At 45.5% G+C, this 14,550-nt stretch overlaps 1 protein-coding gene across 4 annotated transcripts in view; it reads right to left on the reverse strand.

Moving 5' to 3' along the window:
• The window catches only part of LOC100643062 (GATA-binding factor C), a 96,343-nt gene that overhangs the window by 61,096 nt on the left and 20,697 nt on the right, over positions 1-14,550 (reverse strand). For all 4 annotated transcript variants that reach the window (XM_048413575.1, XM_048413576.1, XM_048413577.1 and 1 more), the window contains exons 3-4: positions 10,126-11,367; positions 3,583-3,728 (exon numbers count right to left, since the gene is read on the reverse strand). In XM_048413575.1, the coding sequence (XP_048269532.1) occupies positions 3,583-3,728; positions 10,126-11,367 (1,388 nt within the window). The remainder of the gene's footprint in view (positions 1-3,582; positions 3,729-10,125; positions 11,368-14,550) is intronic.

Raw genomic sequence — 14,550 nt, forward strand, 5'->3', positions numbered from 1 at the left:
AATATCTGAGGTAGAGTAATGTTATGATTGTAATTAGTTTGTTTAGTTAGCGCGCTACTGCTCTTGTAGGGGCCGAGTTAGTGATAGGCTGCACTCACACTAACCAATCTGAAGTGGAGTAATGTTATGATTGTAGTTAGTTTGTTAAGTTTAGTGCGCTGCTGCTCGTGTAGAGTCCGAGTTAGTGATGGCTGCTTTCATACTAACTAATCTAAGGTGGAGTAGTGTTATGATCGTAGTTAGTTTGTTAAGTTAGCGCTCTACTGCTCTTGTAGGGGCCGAGTTAATGTCTGCTGCGGATGCGGATGTCGCATTTTCCTCTCATTTAAGAATCGTGGAAAGAAAAATCGGAATACGGTCGCCGGGGATTTGAACCCGGTCCCCAACGTTCGCAACCTAAGTCGCTAACCACTGCGCTATCGTCGTTCGACTCTAATTAGCGTCGAGTAATGGTATTAACTGTCGAGTGTCGTCACAAATCTATTGTCTTGCGAATTGCTCTATGAAATTAGTACAAAAAATGGTAGAATTCTACCTGGTGACAGGATTTGCATTCTGTAAATGTGTAAGAGCAGCTAAAAATTACAGTGCGGTTAGATGGATACTCTGGATCAACGTACATAAACGCGTGCGTTAGGGGAATATAGTTGCACTCGGGACAAACCTTTAAGGAATCCAAATATTACGCGTCATGTTATCGCCCGATATTCGTCTTGTACGTATTTTTCTAAGCAAAAATTAATCGATCCCGATGCTCTGTCCGAGTTCGATGGCAAGTCGAAGGAGCCGAAGCTCGAAATATCAGAAGCAACGGGGAAAAGGCGAGCGAGGGAACAAGGCTCGTAGCAATTACCAAAAAATACGACGCTAGTGAATGATTTATTCGACGTGACCGGTGCTTTCGCGTAACATGGAGGGCAAAGTTTCGTGGAGACCGGTGGTCGATTATTAAAACACACAGCGCAGAGAAAGCCTGCTGCTGCCCGAGGAAATGGCCACGGCAAGAAAATTATAGCGTCGGGCCGAAAATGTGACACGCGTGCCGGCGATCAGGCGACGCCTACCGGTTTAAACCGATACATATTTTATAGGTTCGGCTCGCGCCTACCGATCTACGCGAGTACGTCCTCTCTGTGTGAGTGATAGGTGGGCGGGCTCGGCTCGTCGCGCTGTCATAATATTTGAGCTGACGCCGACTACGCGGCGATCGTTAGACCCTCGCTGTTTCCGGGAAAACCAACTATATCGCGGACGAATTGTTCAGGCCACTGTTCCATGGTATCGAGCGTTTTTCCGTACGATGTTGCAGCGTTTCAAACACGCGCTTCGAATTTTCTGGCATTCGCGCGCACTTCGCGAGCGATCAGCTCCGTTTGGTGTAGGAACCGAGAGACGCGTATTTACTACACACTTCGCGTTACGCGCGTCTCTTTAGCTACAGTTTTCTACTAGAACACTATGATCAACGAAGAAATAAATGTTCGAGTCTCGATGACTATCTTCCACGTGGAAACCGATGAAACGATAAATGAAACGAGCAGAAAGTTTTAACAACTATGCGATCTTTGCACCCTGGGGATGAGCAACGGCCGCGAGCCGATGTATTTCCCGCTTTGCCCGTTTCTCTGCAACAGTTTCCAGTTTTCCTACTTCGAAAACCAATGGCATTTCGCTGGACAAAAAATCCGACTCGTTGGAAACCGCTTCGATTTGTTGATCTGCGCGCGAACCTGAACAAAAGCTGGAGATGGCGCTTGGCGAGTTGATAGGCCGAGGCAGCCGGCCGACAAATGATGGCAAAAACGCGACGATTAATAAATCTAGTGCGTGCGTGAGCGGCGTAATTAGAGGAGCAGGTGGCGGCAAGAAAAAGCTTGAATCCATCAGCTTTGCTCTATCGCGCACGGGAGAAAGCGCGCGAGAGGGATAGTGAAACGTCACCGTGCTATGCGCTTTTGCATCCGCGGAATGCAGGCTCTTCTCTCGCGAACGCGACTCGCCACGATCCACTGGCCGAAAGCCTGCACTTTCACTTCGAATCGACGATTCTTCAGCGATTTCGTCGGCCGAACGTTTTTCCCAAAGCCAGCTATTCCGTGGAAATTTATGAATCTGACGTAGGAAGGAGGGAAGATATCGAGTTTCGCCATTCCGTCTGCGTAAGTGCCAGAGCGTCTGCTCGACGAAAATAGATGGAATTCGCACGAGTCGTACGAGCCGATCGCACGAAAGCCCCGGTTACCCTTCGCGTTATCGATCCGCCCCTACCGATACCTGGTGATCCGAAATTTCCATTTCTAACGCGTCGCACGGTGGTATATTCGCTGCTGGCCGAGACTCAGTTTTGTCAAACTCGCAACAAATAATTCATTCGAGAAAGGTGCAAAGCCGCGAAACGATAAATTATGATTTTTTGCGGCTGCGCGCTAATGGATATTCATGGCATTTGATCGAACCAGATTGATCGTATCTCACGGCCAACCTGCATATATCTTCCTACTGCTATTTGCTACAGTGCAATTTCAAAGTCAGCAGTTTTCTTCGTCGAAAGACATTTGTCAGAAGCAAACTACGAATCGTTGGGAAACGCGTTCGAATCGAAGCTTCGCTCGCTTTAACGCACTAACGATCGTTTTGCCAAAACAAACCTGCTCGAACGAGACACCATTTTCCTTTGATGGAAAATCGTCTGTGCGCGATTTTCGGACAGCTCGTAACGCCGGAATCGACGAGGAATACGCGGACGGGAACGTGGTGTGTTAATAGCCGCGTATATAGGAAATTAGCTTGGCCTTGTTTTATCTTGCATTCTGATGACTGCATCTGCATATCGCGAGAAACACACAACTGCCGTGTATCGCGAGCGTGTATTAATTAAGTGTAATGTGCAGCTCGATGCGCACCGAGGAAACGATCAAGGACACGCTTTTACGAGGCAGACAGGTGCACCAGCTCCTAGACGATTCGTCGGTTGCCTCCGGTTTACTCCGAACGAAAACCCACTGACGCTTTTGCAAGCGGCTCTGTAATCTCGGATTTCCGATACGCGCACAGGTCAAACCGCTTAGCCAAGGTCCGACGTTCCAACTAACATTTTTCGACGACGCCTGGTCGTTACGTAAAGTTTCCTTTCTACGACTTTACAATGCAAATGGCACGAAGGCTGTGTGCGTCTTCGATCCTTCCCGAGTAAAAATACACCGGCATGCATAAGCATTTCGACACTCACGAATTATCACAGATAAATGAAACGTACAACGGCCATGTACGCTTGGTACATATTGATGGGAACGTTAGTTAATATTAATTAGTATAGATAAAACGATACAAGTTGTACGAAAATCACAGGCGTTCTGAGAATAACACGTTCGGAAATTTTATTATCGCAGGTGAATATGAAACTCCATAGACGCGCGTCTATTTCCTCCTTCGACTTTGACTTGGCGGACCGTTTGATTCCGATTAATCGAAGAGTCATTGTTCGTTGGAAATATATAAATATAATATAATTTTCCGATGGCGCCAGGTGTCCAAGTACTTGCGCACGCCAGTGTAGCAAAATGATTCAGCTTAGGTACTTACCAGGCGTCGTTTCGGCTTGATGAGAGGTCGGTTTTGTCCGTTCATCTTGTAGTAGAGTCCGCAAGCGTTGCAGAGGTAGTGACCAGTGCCGTCTCGTCTCCACAGAGGCGTAGAAGTTGCGCCGCAGTTCACACACTCGCGGCCCTCTGTCGGTGTCGCACCGTCAAAACAACAAATTGATTAATCCCTCGGTGTTCGAACGCTTCGTGTCAAAGAGAAGCTACGTTCGGTGACGTCGATCGAACGAACAGCAATGGTATTCTTCCTCCGTTACTTTTCATTTCGCTTAATTTTACACTTTCCACTAAGCTCCGACCATGCGAAAGTATCCTGACAGTTGAATGTTTGGAAGAATTCCGTTCCAATATCGTCCGATCGAGCGTATCGGGAAAAAGCTCGAGCACGCTGGCTTCTCGAAACGACCGAACAACTGGAAAATTTGAAGTTCTACGAAGATCGTTTAAGAAGAAAACGGGAGGATTTCGACGAGTCAGCGTGCCCGACGCGGACACCAAGTCACGAAGATCGGTGATGGGAGTCGCATGCAGTTGCAGACATACCATATCAAGCGATTACCAGAGCAAAAGCAGAGTCTCTTTAGGACCGTGGCCGTTCGAAGGACTCGTGGATCGAACACGATCGTCCGATAGCGGCTTGTTAATAGCGGGGACGACGTTTCAGATGGGATTGCACGACGAAGGATGAACAGACCTGGTATCGTTAGTTCTAACCCCCACCAGACAGCACACGGAAAGGGAAGGATCAAAAGTTTCAGGCGTCGTATTCTTTTTCCATGATTAATTATCGTCCGTTTGATTCTACCTGGGTCTGTCGCGACCCGAGATGCATCGCAATACGCGTACCTTTCGATTACTTGGTTTTACCATTTAACGTGATCTTCCTATCCTTTGTGTATTTCACGCTTGTTACGAGCAAAATGATTTAAGTAAAGAGAAGATGTACGAAGAGATACAGACTGTTCTACGAGTAAAATAGATGAAGAAGAAGAGACGTCTGAAGAGATAGGGTGACGAAGAAGAAAGAAATGGGACAGTTATGGTTGTAAAATATGTAGTTATAGAATTATAGAGAAATTAAACGGCGATGACTATATTTCTTATAATCGTGTTAACTACGTACGATACTAATACTACAACCGGTTTAACCGATTACTGGAAATCAATGTGCAATGATAAAAGCGACGTGTGCAATTCCCAGGACGTATAAAATTAATTTGTTACCTAACAAATCCTTCGTCTTCGGATTTTTCAAATTTCTTAATTACAGCGGCAATTAACCGTAGTTAATTACAGCAGTACCTGCGTATAATAAATATCAAAGTATGTTACTGCTACGTTTTTTCAAACGCAATTACAGATTTATGGCGTGATTTCATGAAAAAGTAATAGTCGTTGCTCCTAATTAGATAATAACCGATCGTTCATTCGTATACTTTGATAAAAATCGTAACACGCTGTGTACTCGCCATAAATCGATCAAACGTACTTTTTATCGCTTTGACTATTCTCTATTTGCCTAACGAGGAACGAGCCTGAAAGTTTTGGGAATCGTACGACGGGAGAAGAGAAGAGAAGAGAAGTGAAGGGAGGGGAGAATTTTTATCCGATGAAAAGGCAAGAATTTTCCTCGAGCCGTGAAATCCGCGTCTCTCGAAGTGGTCCTTCGAGCTGCATCCTCCTCGAGATTGAACCGAGCGTTCGCCATGACTGCAAAAGATCTGTAGACTGCGCCCAGGCGTATTTCTTATCGAATCTTACGCAACCGACGTGGCCAAAGAGCGATTCGAAAACTCTTCGATTAATCAGAGGGGCAGGATAATATTAGAAGAAAAAAAAAAAGGAAAAAAAAAGAAGAAAAAAAGATACATCCGACGATTTCTAATTTAATCGTAATCTTTGCTCTTTCAACGCGATTTATCGTGTCGCAAGTCCGCACGTTCATTCACAGACGACTACACGAGATTGTTTTAATTGCGATCGCTGATCGTTAACGTCTCGGTATCGCGTCCGAGAAAACGATGTTTACGAGAAAGAGGCGGATTGTTTCGACGAAAAGACGAGTTCGACCGGGGGAACGAGACCGATGGAAGCCGTGCCACTTTTGCCATAAACGGATGAATTATGATCCAGGACGAGGAAACCGGCGTTCCGTCACGAATTTGGCCCGGCGACTCTTGCTGTTGCTTCTTCTTCTTATTCTTCTTCTTCTTCCTCTTCTTCTTCTCAATTCCGATTGCGAACGATTGCTGCGCGAAAATGGTTGCGGATGAAACGTTGTCGTGTAAACTTTCGAATCGCCAGGCCTACGATGATTTTTTTTACGAAAACGACGCTCGAATTAAAGAGCATGAAACGCTGCGAGGAGAAAATCAACGGAATATGAGCTGGCTCGTTAATTGCAATTTTCACTTGTGGCAAAAACACGCGTCTTCGTTAACGATTAATTAATAAAAGCATCCGCGGCAGAGAAATCTCTCTACGGCTATTAGCCGAAAGAAACATTCTAACGAAGATGAAAATTATACGCGTCGCGTGTATTTCGAGACCCGTAACTCTCGCGAATTAGAAATGCTAAATTTTTACTTTCGACTCGATAGGCGCGGCGTGACGCGGTTCTTTCGCGCAAAAGCTGTCCGTTCTGTTCGCGGACAGCCTTCGCGCCACAACAACTCGTCAAAACGAAGAATTTTTAGATTTTCTTTTTTTCTTTTTCCAATTACCGAAACCATACAACTATAACGTATACCGGCTGTTTCATAACAAGCGAACGATATTTCAGCAACGGATACAGCGTTGAAAAAAAGCCTTCCAATCGACGCCGTTTGATCTTGTTTACGAGATATACTTGCGTAACGAGTTTGGTGTTCTATCATTTCGTATCTGATTACCTTCGTACTCAAATTTACTTCCTTGCGTCTCAATGCACGCGTACGTTGCACGTTTCCTCGTGGGCGTACTCCAAGTCTCTCGTATAATCCACACCTCTTCAAGTTCTTGGAACACACGGCCATAAAATTGAACGAGGATTTCGACAAATTTAAGAAATATCTGGCTGGATCGAAGGAGTCGTGCATCGATAGCGAGACGGACGTCTGCAAGTCTGCGGACACGCGTTCGAACACAAGAAAATCGTTTGCGGCATATCCGAAGACAAATTAGATACGAAACGATGGAAGAGAAAATTCGCTGTATCTCGTAAACGAGATCGAAGAAGCCCAAGTGGATACGAGCCACGTTCTTATCGCTTTTAGGTACCGCAACGATTACTCAAACATTGCTCGTTTATTAGAAGACACCCTGTATAAGTTATATCGGTTGTAATTAATATAGTTGGAATTCTAGCGATTTAAAAGAGCATTTAGATACATTTGGTCGTAGCTTTGTACGAGATCCACGGATTTGTCTGGCTTCGCAGTCATCGAGGCTGGCACGCTGTGCGTTGTGTGTGTCGTAAGTCGATTTAATTAGCGGACTTCCACGCCGCGAAGTCGGGCCATTGTTCCCGGAATTAGGATTTTTACCACGCCGCGCCGTCCTCGCCGCAGACCGGCTATTATTACCGCAATCAACGTATCCGGCATTTTTCAACCGTTTCATTCCCATTCCCGTTCCCCTCCGCCCCTTTCTACCTCCCCTTCGATCGCCAGCGGCGACCCAGATTTCCGTTTTGGCCGATTTTCCTGCCGCTTTGCGGCTGTGGCGAGTGGCCGCCCTTTAGTTTTCCGTCAAACGGCTCGAGTATCCGCGGCACAGTTTCCCCGGATCAAAGAATTGGCTGTTGAGTTGATCGGTCGAACGCTTCGTTGGAACGTGGCGCAGAGAAAAATCGTGCGAGAAAGCACGGCAAAAACGTTGGTCCGCAGACTCTTTTCGAGAGGGAGATTTTTGCCAGTGACAAAACCAAAAAACGAGTAGCATGTAGCCACACCACATCGAGATAGAGAGATACATAGAAAAAAAAAAACAAGAAACAGGTACGTGTGTGCTGATTCGCCCGCGCGTGTGTGTCTTACACCTGTGTGTATTTATAAAAAATATATATATATATAATAGAACCATACAGAGAGAAAGGCACAGAGAAAGGAATGCGCCGAGTCGAGTCGCCTGCAAGCGGACGCTCGAGCGTCTCCGACGCCTCGAAAAAAAAATAAGAGCAACAGTAACGTCTCGATAATTGCCCACCGTGGTGTACATACTTGATAAATGTCCGGTCGTCGTCTGCATCGCTAGACCAGCTTCTTCCATGAGTTTCCTTTGACGCAGCGCGAATCTCGTCCGCTGACCAGCGTAATCCGATCCGAATTTAAACGTCAGCGTGACAATACTAACGCAATAACGAAACTCTTTTGCCTGTGACTTTTTCTTTAATTAAACCTCGACCAACCAGTTTGCCAGACTTTTCTGATTAAAACGAGACCAAACACGGTATAGTTTAAATCGCGTTTAACGACGGAAAGTAAGTTAACGTCATTAAATATGGAAATATGCGAATATCACGTTGCTAAGAGATCGACGTATATAAGAACATTGAAAATCTTTCGTCATCGCAGTTAATATTGTCTCGCCGATATGGTTCGTTTTCCAGAGGCAATCCTCGGGTCTCTTCCTTTTTCACTCGCGTTGTCCTTTTCCACGTCCCATGCAAAATGGCACACGTCATCTGTAGCTTCAGAGTCGATTCCACGATCCGATAATTGCTCGGCGCTTGTGCCCATTTTCGGACAATTATCGAGAGACATTACCGTGCAACGTCTGCGGTATCATAGACGTTGTTCGAAACAAATAAACGAGATTGTTATGTGTTCGGAATCAGAGACGTCTAGGCGTTGCCGTTTCTCGGTGTCCCTCCCTGTGCATCCACGTTCGTCATAAAAATCAATCAGGTGTGGTGCTGTTCACGCTCGACGTCTCGCGGGTGCCACTCAAAAAACACATCGGTGAGGCAAAAATACAAAAATACGCGTCGGTGTGTCTCCCTCTCGCCGACAACACTCAGCTCGTTTCGATAAAAAAAACAAAGAGAAAATATATATATATATAGAGACGTGTTGGTCGTTCGTATCAACGAACCGTAAGCGAAAGACGACCGCCACCAAAAGCTCGTTCGGGGATGAAAAAACGGAACGAAATCGAAAAAGAAAGAAAAGAAAAAAAGAAAGACGACTCGAGGTTTCTCTTCTTGGAGAAAGAAGTGGTGTTCTTCGTGCCTCGCTATATTCTAGGAACGAGTGCTCGAGGAATATCGATTGGCGCGAGGAACGCCGTGCAGGCGAACCTCGAGTCGATAAATAAAACCAACGAAAAAGTACCCGGTGTGACAAAAGTGAAAGCAAACGAAGGATACTGGAACTGAAAGCGAAAAACCGCGCGAACTCCGGTGCTTCGAGTGCTTGCGGATGGTCGAGTGCACCGGGGTTCGTGCGTGCAAGCAAAATTAAGGAAACCAAAAGCGTTAACGTGAAACCAAAGGAAAGAAAAAGTGAAATGGGGTGCGGTCGTTTCGGTGGGAACGAGGCTCGTCCGATCACGAACTGGCCATTCTACTGCGTGGAACTTGCTACGTTCCACGTCCAGACAGGGAAAAAGTCCAAGACCAGAAACGACAGCACTCGCACGGCCTCGTCTCCGCAAGTACGTTGGTATCCGCGCAGCTACCAAGATAACCGAGAGAAAGACGATCGAGGTAGATACTCTGTTTCTCTATCGCTCACTGTCACGCGTCGCTATGTTATTCTACTTGTATACGTTGGCACTTTCGGCCAATACGCGTGCTCACACTGCCGGCCATTAGTATCAGGTACCTACAGTGGCTACAAAACATATTGGCACTCACACGCCTGTGGTTTACGACGAAGCGCATTTTGTCAGGTTGCGCAGTTCAGTTTCATATACTTCGATATAGCTGACTAATTGCGAATAATACGTACAACGATGATAAATAATAGGTTGTAATAAATACCACGGTGTACAAACACCTTCCGCGTAAATGGTTATGTAAATGCTGCGATACAATACTGTGCCGGTACTTTTTGTGGCCACCGTCGAACAATTCCAAGAAATTTTACCTCGCTTAGCATTCTACGTTACAAGACGCGGCTGATACGAATGCGATAGATCGACAATGGTATTACTAGAAAGTAAAATCCATTGAGAGCAAGTAATTTATGCCGGACATCGATGATCCTAAACGGTAGGTCGATCGTCGCCGACAGTGTACTTTTGCGATTAGACTGCGTGGAGTAACGCGTCGGTGAATGGTAAATCTGGTAAAACGCGGTGTAGTTGCGATGATCTATCAGAAATAATCCATCAGACGTCTGATTATGTCGTGTTCGTAGTTCTCTATCGTAGTCTGCAAGCGCGGCTTGGATCTTGCGAAAACTGGCTAGAAACTTGCGGAGACTAGGCGGTTGCGTTTTGAAAACCAAGGAATCCCGAAAATCAAGGAGAACCCAAGGGATAAGAAAAGAAAAACGAAAGAAAAGAGAAAGTAAGAGGGAAAGGTGGTAGGCGTGCCGCTTACCGGCGGACGTCCTCGACTTGTTCCTGGGCTTTTGCTGCTGCTGCTGCTGCGCGGAAGGCGAGCTCGGCGTGTTGGCGTGCGCGTGACCGACCAACAACTTCGAGTCGACGTTAACGCCGGCCACGCCGGTCGCGTTGCCGGCCCCGGCTGCGGCGGCGTGATGCCCGAAAATACCGGAAACCGCGGTCCCGTTGTGCGGGTTGTGGGACGAAGACGAAGAAGACGACGAGGAGGCGCCGTGATGATGGTGATGGTGATGGTGGTGGGTGGTACTAGGATACTGCAGGTGCTGGTACATGTTATACGCGCTGGTTGCCGGGTCGTACTGGGATCCGGAGGTGGCATGGTGGGTGTTGGAGGCAGCCGCGGCCGCGGCTGCGGCGGCGGCGGCGGCAGCGGCCGCGTAACTGTCCCTACACGACGGTGAACTCGCACCACCGCCACCACCGCCACCACCGCCCGCCGCCACGTTGTTCCCCTGATACGCAGCCTCTTGTTGCTGTTGTTGCTGTTGCTGCTGCTGCTGTTGCTGTTGCGTGGTGCTCGCCTGTTGGCTGCCGGACACGCTGCCCGACTGGTTATTACCTTCTCGTTGCTTCACCTGACCGGTCGCTCCGCCGTTCGTCCCGTTCCCAGCGTTTCCTGTGTTCGTAGTCCCGTTGTGTTGCTGATGCGGCGGCGATGGTGCTCCGTGATGGTGGCCTAACATCACGCTCGGTTTTACGTCGCAGGAGCTCGCGCCCCCTGCACCCAGCGCGTCCTGATGGTGCATGAACACGCCCATCGCCGCCGCGTGGGCCACCGCCGCCTGATACTCGCTGCTCGCTCCGCCACCTAACCCTGACAGAGGATTGCTCGTGTTGTTGTTGTTGTTTGCGCTACTGGTGTTGTTGTTATTGTTGTTGGTAGTGCTGGAGGTGGTGCTGGCGGTGATGCTGTCGGGGGTGGCGTCCTTCGGCGGCGTCGGCGGGAAGGAAAACAGATGGTGGCCAGCCCCGGCACCGCCGTGACTCGACAGGCTGCCGGTTGTCGGCGGCAGGGACGAGCCCAGGGGGCTCTGCGGTTTATCGTCGCTGACCGCGCCGCCGCCGCTCGAGCCTGTCGTCGTCGGGAATCCCCAGGGCGTCTTCGAGGTGTCCGCCCCGCTGCCCGAAAGCCATGGATGCAGCACGGAACTGTGGAAGTGCGGTCGACAGACCTGGCTCACCGGTCCGCTCGTCACGCCGCTGCTCGACATCCTTGCTGAAAGAACGCACGGAAACGGATTGGTTAGACGACTCTTCGCTCTTTTCCTTCTCAATCTTCCACGTACAGGCACCCTATCTACAGAGATCTCAGCTGTGCCTCGTACGAAACACAGCGGATATCTCGACGAAAAAAGAAAAGAATCGACAATACCTTGCTCGATATCTCGTTGAGAGCAAAACACGATCGTATTCGCGTTCCAGCTTCGGCCGCGAGCTTATCGTTGCACGAGGTCCATCTACTATCAAACGCGGCAATTCCACGCCTAAAGACAGAGATGGTCGCGACGCGACGTGCTCCACATGTCTCGTAACAACGCGATCGTTTGCTGCGCCCGAGAGAAGAACCTGATTCGTGCGTGCGCGGAATGATCGGCTTTTACGTCGATCGTAAAGGCAGCTAATTGCCGAGGACATCTTAATTACGCGCGCAAAGCCCGCTCTCGCTCGACACGCGCGCTATCATCGCTTCTCCCCCTTTTTTCATCCCTCTAACGTACGCCATCGTGCATTCACCCTTATATTCCGTACATCCCTATACCAGAAAGACAGAGAGAGAGAGAGAGAGAGAAAGAGAAGATTGACTCCGCCTCTGGCTAAGTATAATTAGACGTTCATTAACGATTTCAACGTTGCAACGTTGCCTATCCAGGATTCGCGTTTCCTCCAACCATTGCCTCCACCCGGTTCCGCGAAAAGGAATCGTTTCGTGCAAATTCGTGACTCGGGCGCAAGCCTGCTTACGTCGGGTGCAAGTTGCACGAGCACGATCGATATATCGAATGGTTCTTGCTGGCGTTGCTCCGCCACCTCGGCGGCATACGCTGATAACGAGCGAATGTTTTGCCAAACTCCACCCCGTTGCACCCCTTGGCGCAGCTGAATTACGACCGTTAATTCGAGCTTCGAGTCGACGTCACGCTCCGTATTCCTCGCTAAACTTACGACTCTACCTGTGGCCTTACGGTTCCCGCAGCAGCGACTTGGTCGTCAGAAATTTTGTCGTCCAACAGAAGGAAAATGGGCCGAAATCACCGAGAATCGAGAGAGATCGTATCGAGATGAAGGTTTTAGTTGCTAACGAACGACGAGTCGAAGATGCACGTGGTTCTGCTGTGGAAAGTCGTCTAAATTTAGGAGCGTGAAACGTAATATCAAGAGGGAGAGCACGGGACGAGCAGCTGCAGCGTCATGCAATTAATCGAATGCAGCGATGCCCCGCCTGTAATTGGATCTTGTGCATTAGATGGAAAGTAAACAAGAGAGCAAGATCTCGGTGAAAGCTCGCGATCGCCAATTTTGCAAAATACCTCGCGCTATATTCTTGGCTACCGTTCGTCAGTATCTGCACGTTTGTATTTGATAGTTTGTTTTGTGCATTTTCTATGTCCCCCCACCATTTCCGAGTTATTTTTCGGTGAAATCGACAGACGTTGATATTAACCCTTTGCACTCTGAATTTTATTTCAATTTCAGTACCAGCAACTTTTAAGTTTTTTGTTTGAAATTTACTTTAACTAGAAAATAAGATAATTTTTAATAAATAAGGGATGAAAGAAATTCACTTAAATATCAGCTTTATTTTGTTGTTGTATTTTCTAATTTTTAAGTGTATGATATATCTTGAAACAATTTAACCCTTTGCACTCTGAATTTTATTTCAATTTCGTTAGCTGCAGCTTTTAAGTATTTTATTTGAAATTTACTTTAACTAAAAAATAAGACAATTTTAAATAAATAAAGGAAGAATCATATTCACTTAAATACCAGTTTTATTAACACTATTGTTGTATTTTCTAATTTTTAAGTGTATGATATATCTTGAAACAATTTATCCCTTTGCACTGTAAATTTTATTTCAATTTCGTTACCAGCAGCTCTGAACGCTTTTAAGTGTTTTATTTGAAATTTATTTTAACTAGAAAATAAGACAATTTTAAATAAATAAGGGATCTGAATTTTATTTCAATTTCAGTACCAGCAACTTTTAAGTTTTTTGTTTGAAATTTACTTTAACTAAAAAATAAGACAATTTTAAATAAATAGGGGATGAAAGAAATTCACTTAAATATCAGCTTTATTTTGTTGTTGTATCTTCTAATTTTTAAGTGTATGATATATCTTGAAACAATTTAACCCTTTGCACTGCGAATTTTATTTCAATTTCGTTAGCTGCAGCTTTTAAGTATTTTATTTGAAATTTACTTTAACTAAAAAATAAGACAATTTTAAATAAATAAAGGAAGAATCATATTCACTTAAATACCAGTTTTATTAACACTATTGTTGTATTTTCTAATTTTTAAGTGTATGATATATCTTGAAACAATTTAACCCTTTGCACTGCGAATTTTATTTCAATTTCGTTACCAGCAGCTCCGAACGCTTTTAAGTATTTTATTTGAAATTAATTTTAACTAAAAAATAAGACAATTTTAAATAAATTAGGGGAAAAATAAAGTTCACTTAAATACCAGTTTTATTTTATTGTTGTATCTTCTAATTTTTAAGTGTATATATCTTGAAACAATTTAACCCTTTGCACTCTGAATTTTATTTCAATTTCGTTAGCAGCAGCTTTTAAGTGTTTTGTTTGAAATTTACTTCAACGAAAAAATTAGACAATTTTAAATAAATAAGGAAAAAACGAAATTCACTTAAATACCAGTTTTGTTAACACTATTGTTGTATTTTCTAATTTTTAAGTGTATGATATATCTTGAAACAATTTAACCCTTTGCACTGTGAATTTTATTTCAATTTCGTTACCAGCAGCTTTTAAATGTTTTATTTGAAATTTACTTCAACTAGAAAATAAGACAATTTAAACAAATAAAGGAAGAAGCATATTCACTTAAATATCAGTTTTATTAACACTATTGTTGTATTTTCTAATTTTTAAGTGTATCATATATCTTGAAACAATTTCCAGGATGCAATCCTGCTTTTCTAGGACATCTATCGATTTGTACATGAAAGAACGTCGAGTGGGACTCGACAAAGGAGCTCCTCAGATAAAAACTGATATCGAGTCACACTCGACATGGAGTGCAAAGGATTAATTATCATAAAGGCAGGTAAGCGAAGAGGTGTTTATAGAAAAAACACGAAGGTATGCAAACGATAAAAGAAGCTCTCAGGTGATTTTATTTTATTTCTTTTTTCATCGTGTAATCCATTT

This window comes from Bombus terrestris, chromosome 16 (assembly GCF_910591885.1).
Source record: "Bombus terrestris chromosome 16, iyBomTerr1.2, whole genome shotgun sequence".
NCBI classification, from domain to species: Eukaryota; Metazoa; Arthropoda; class Insecta; order Hymenoptera; family Apidae; genus Bombus; species Bombus terrestris.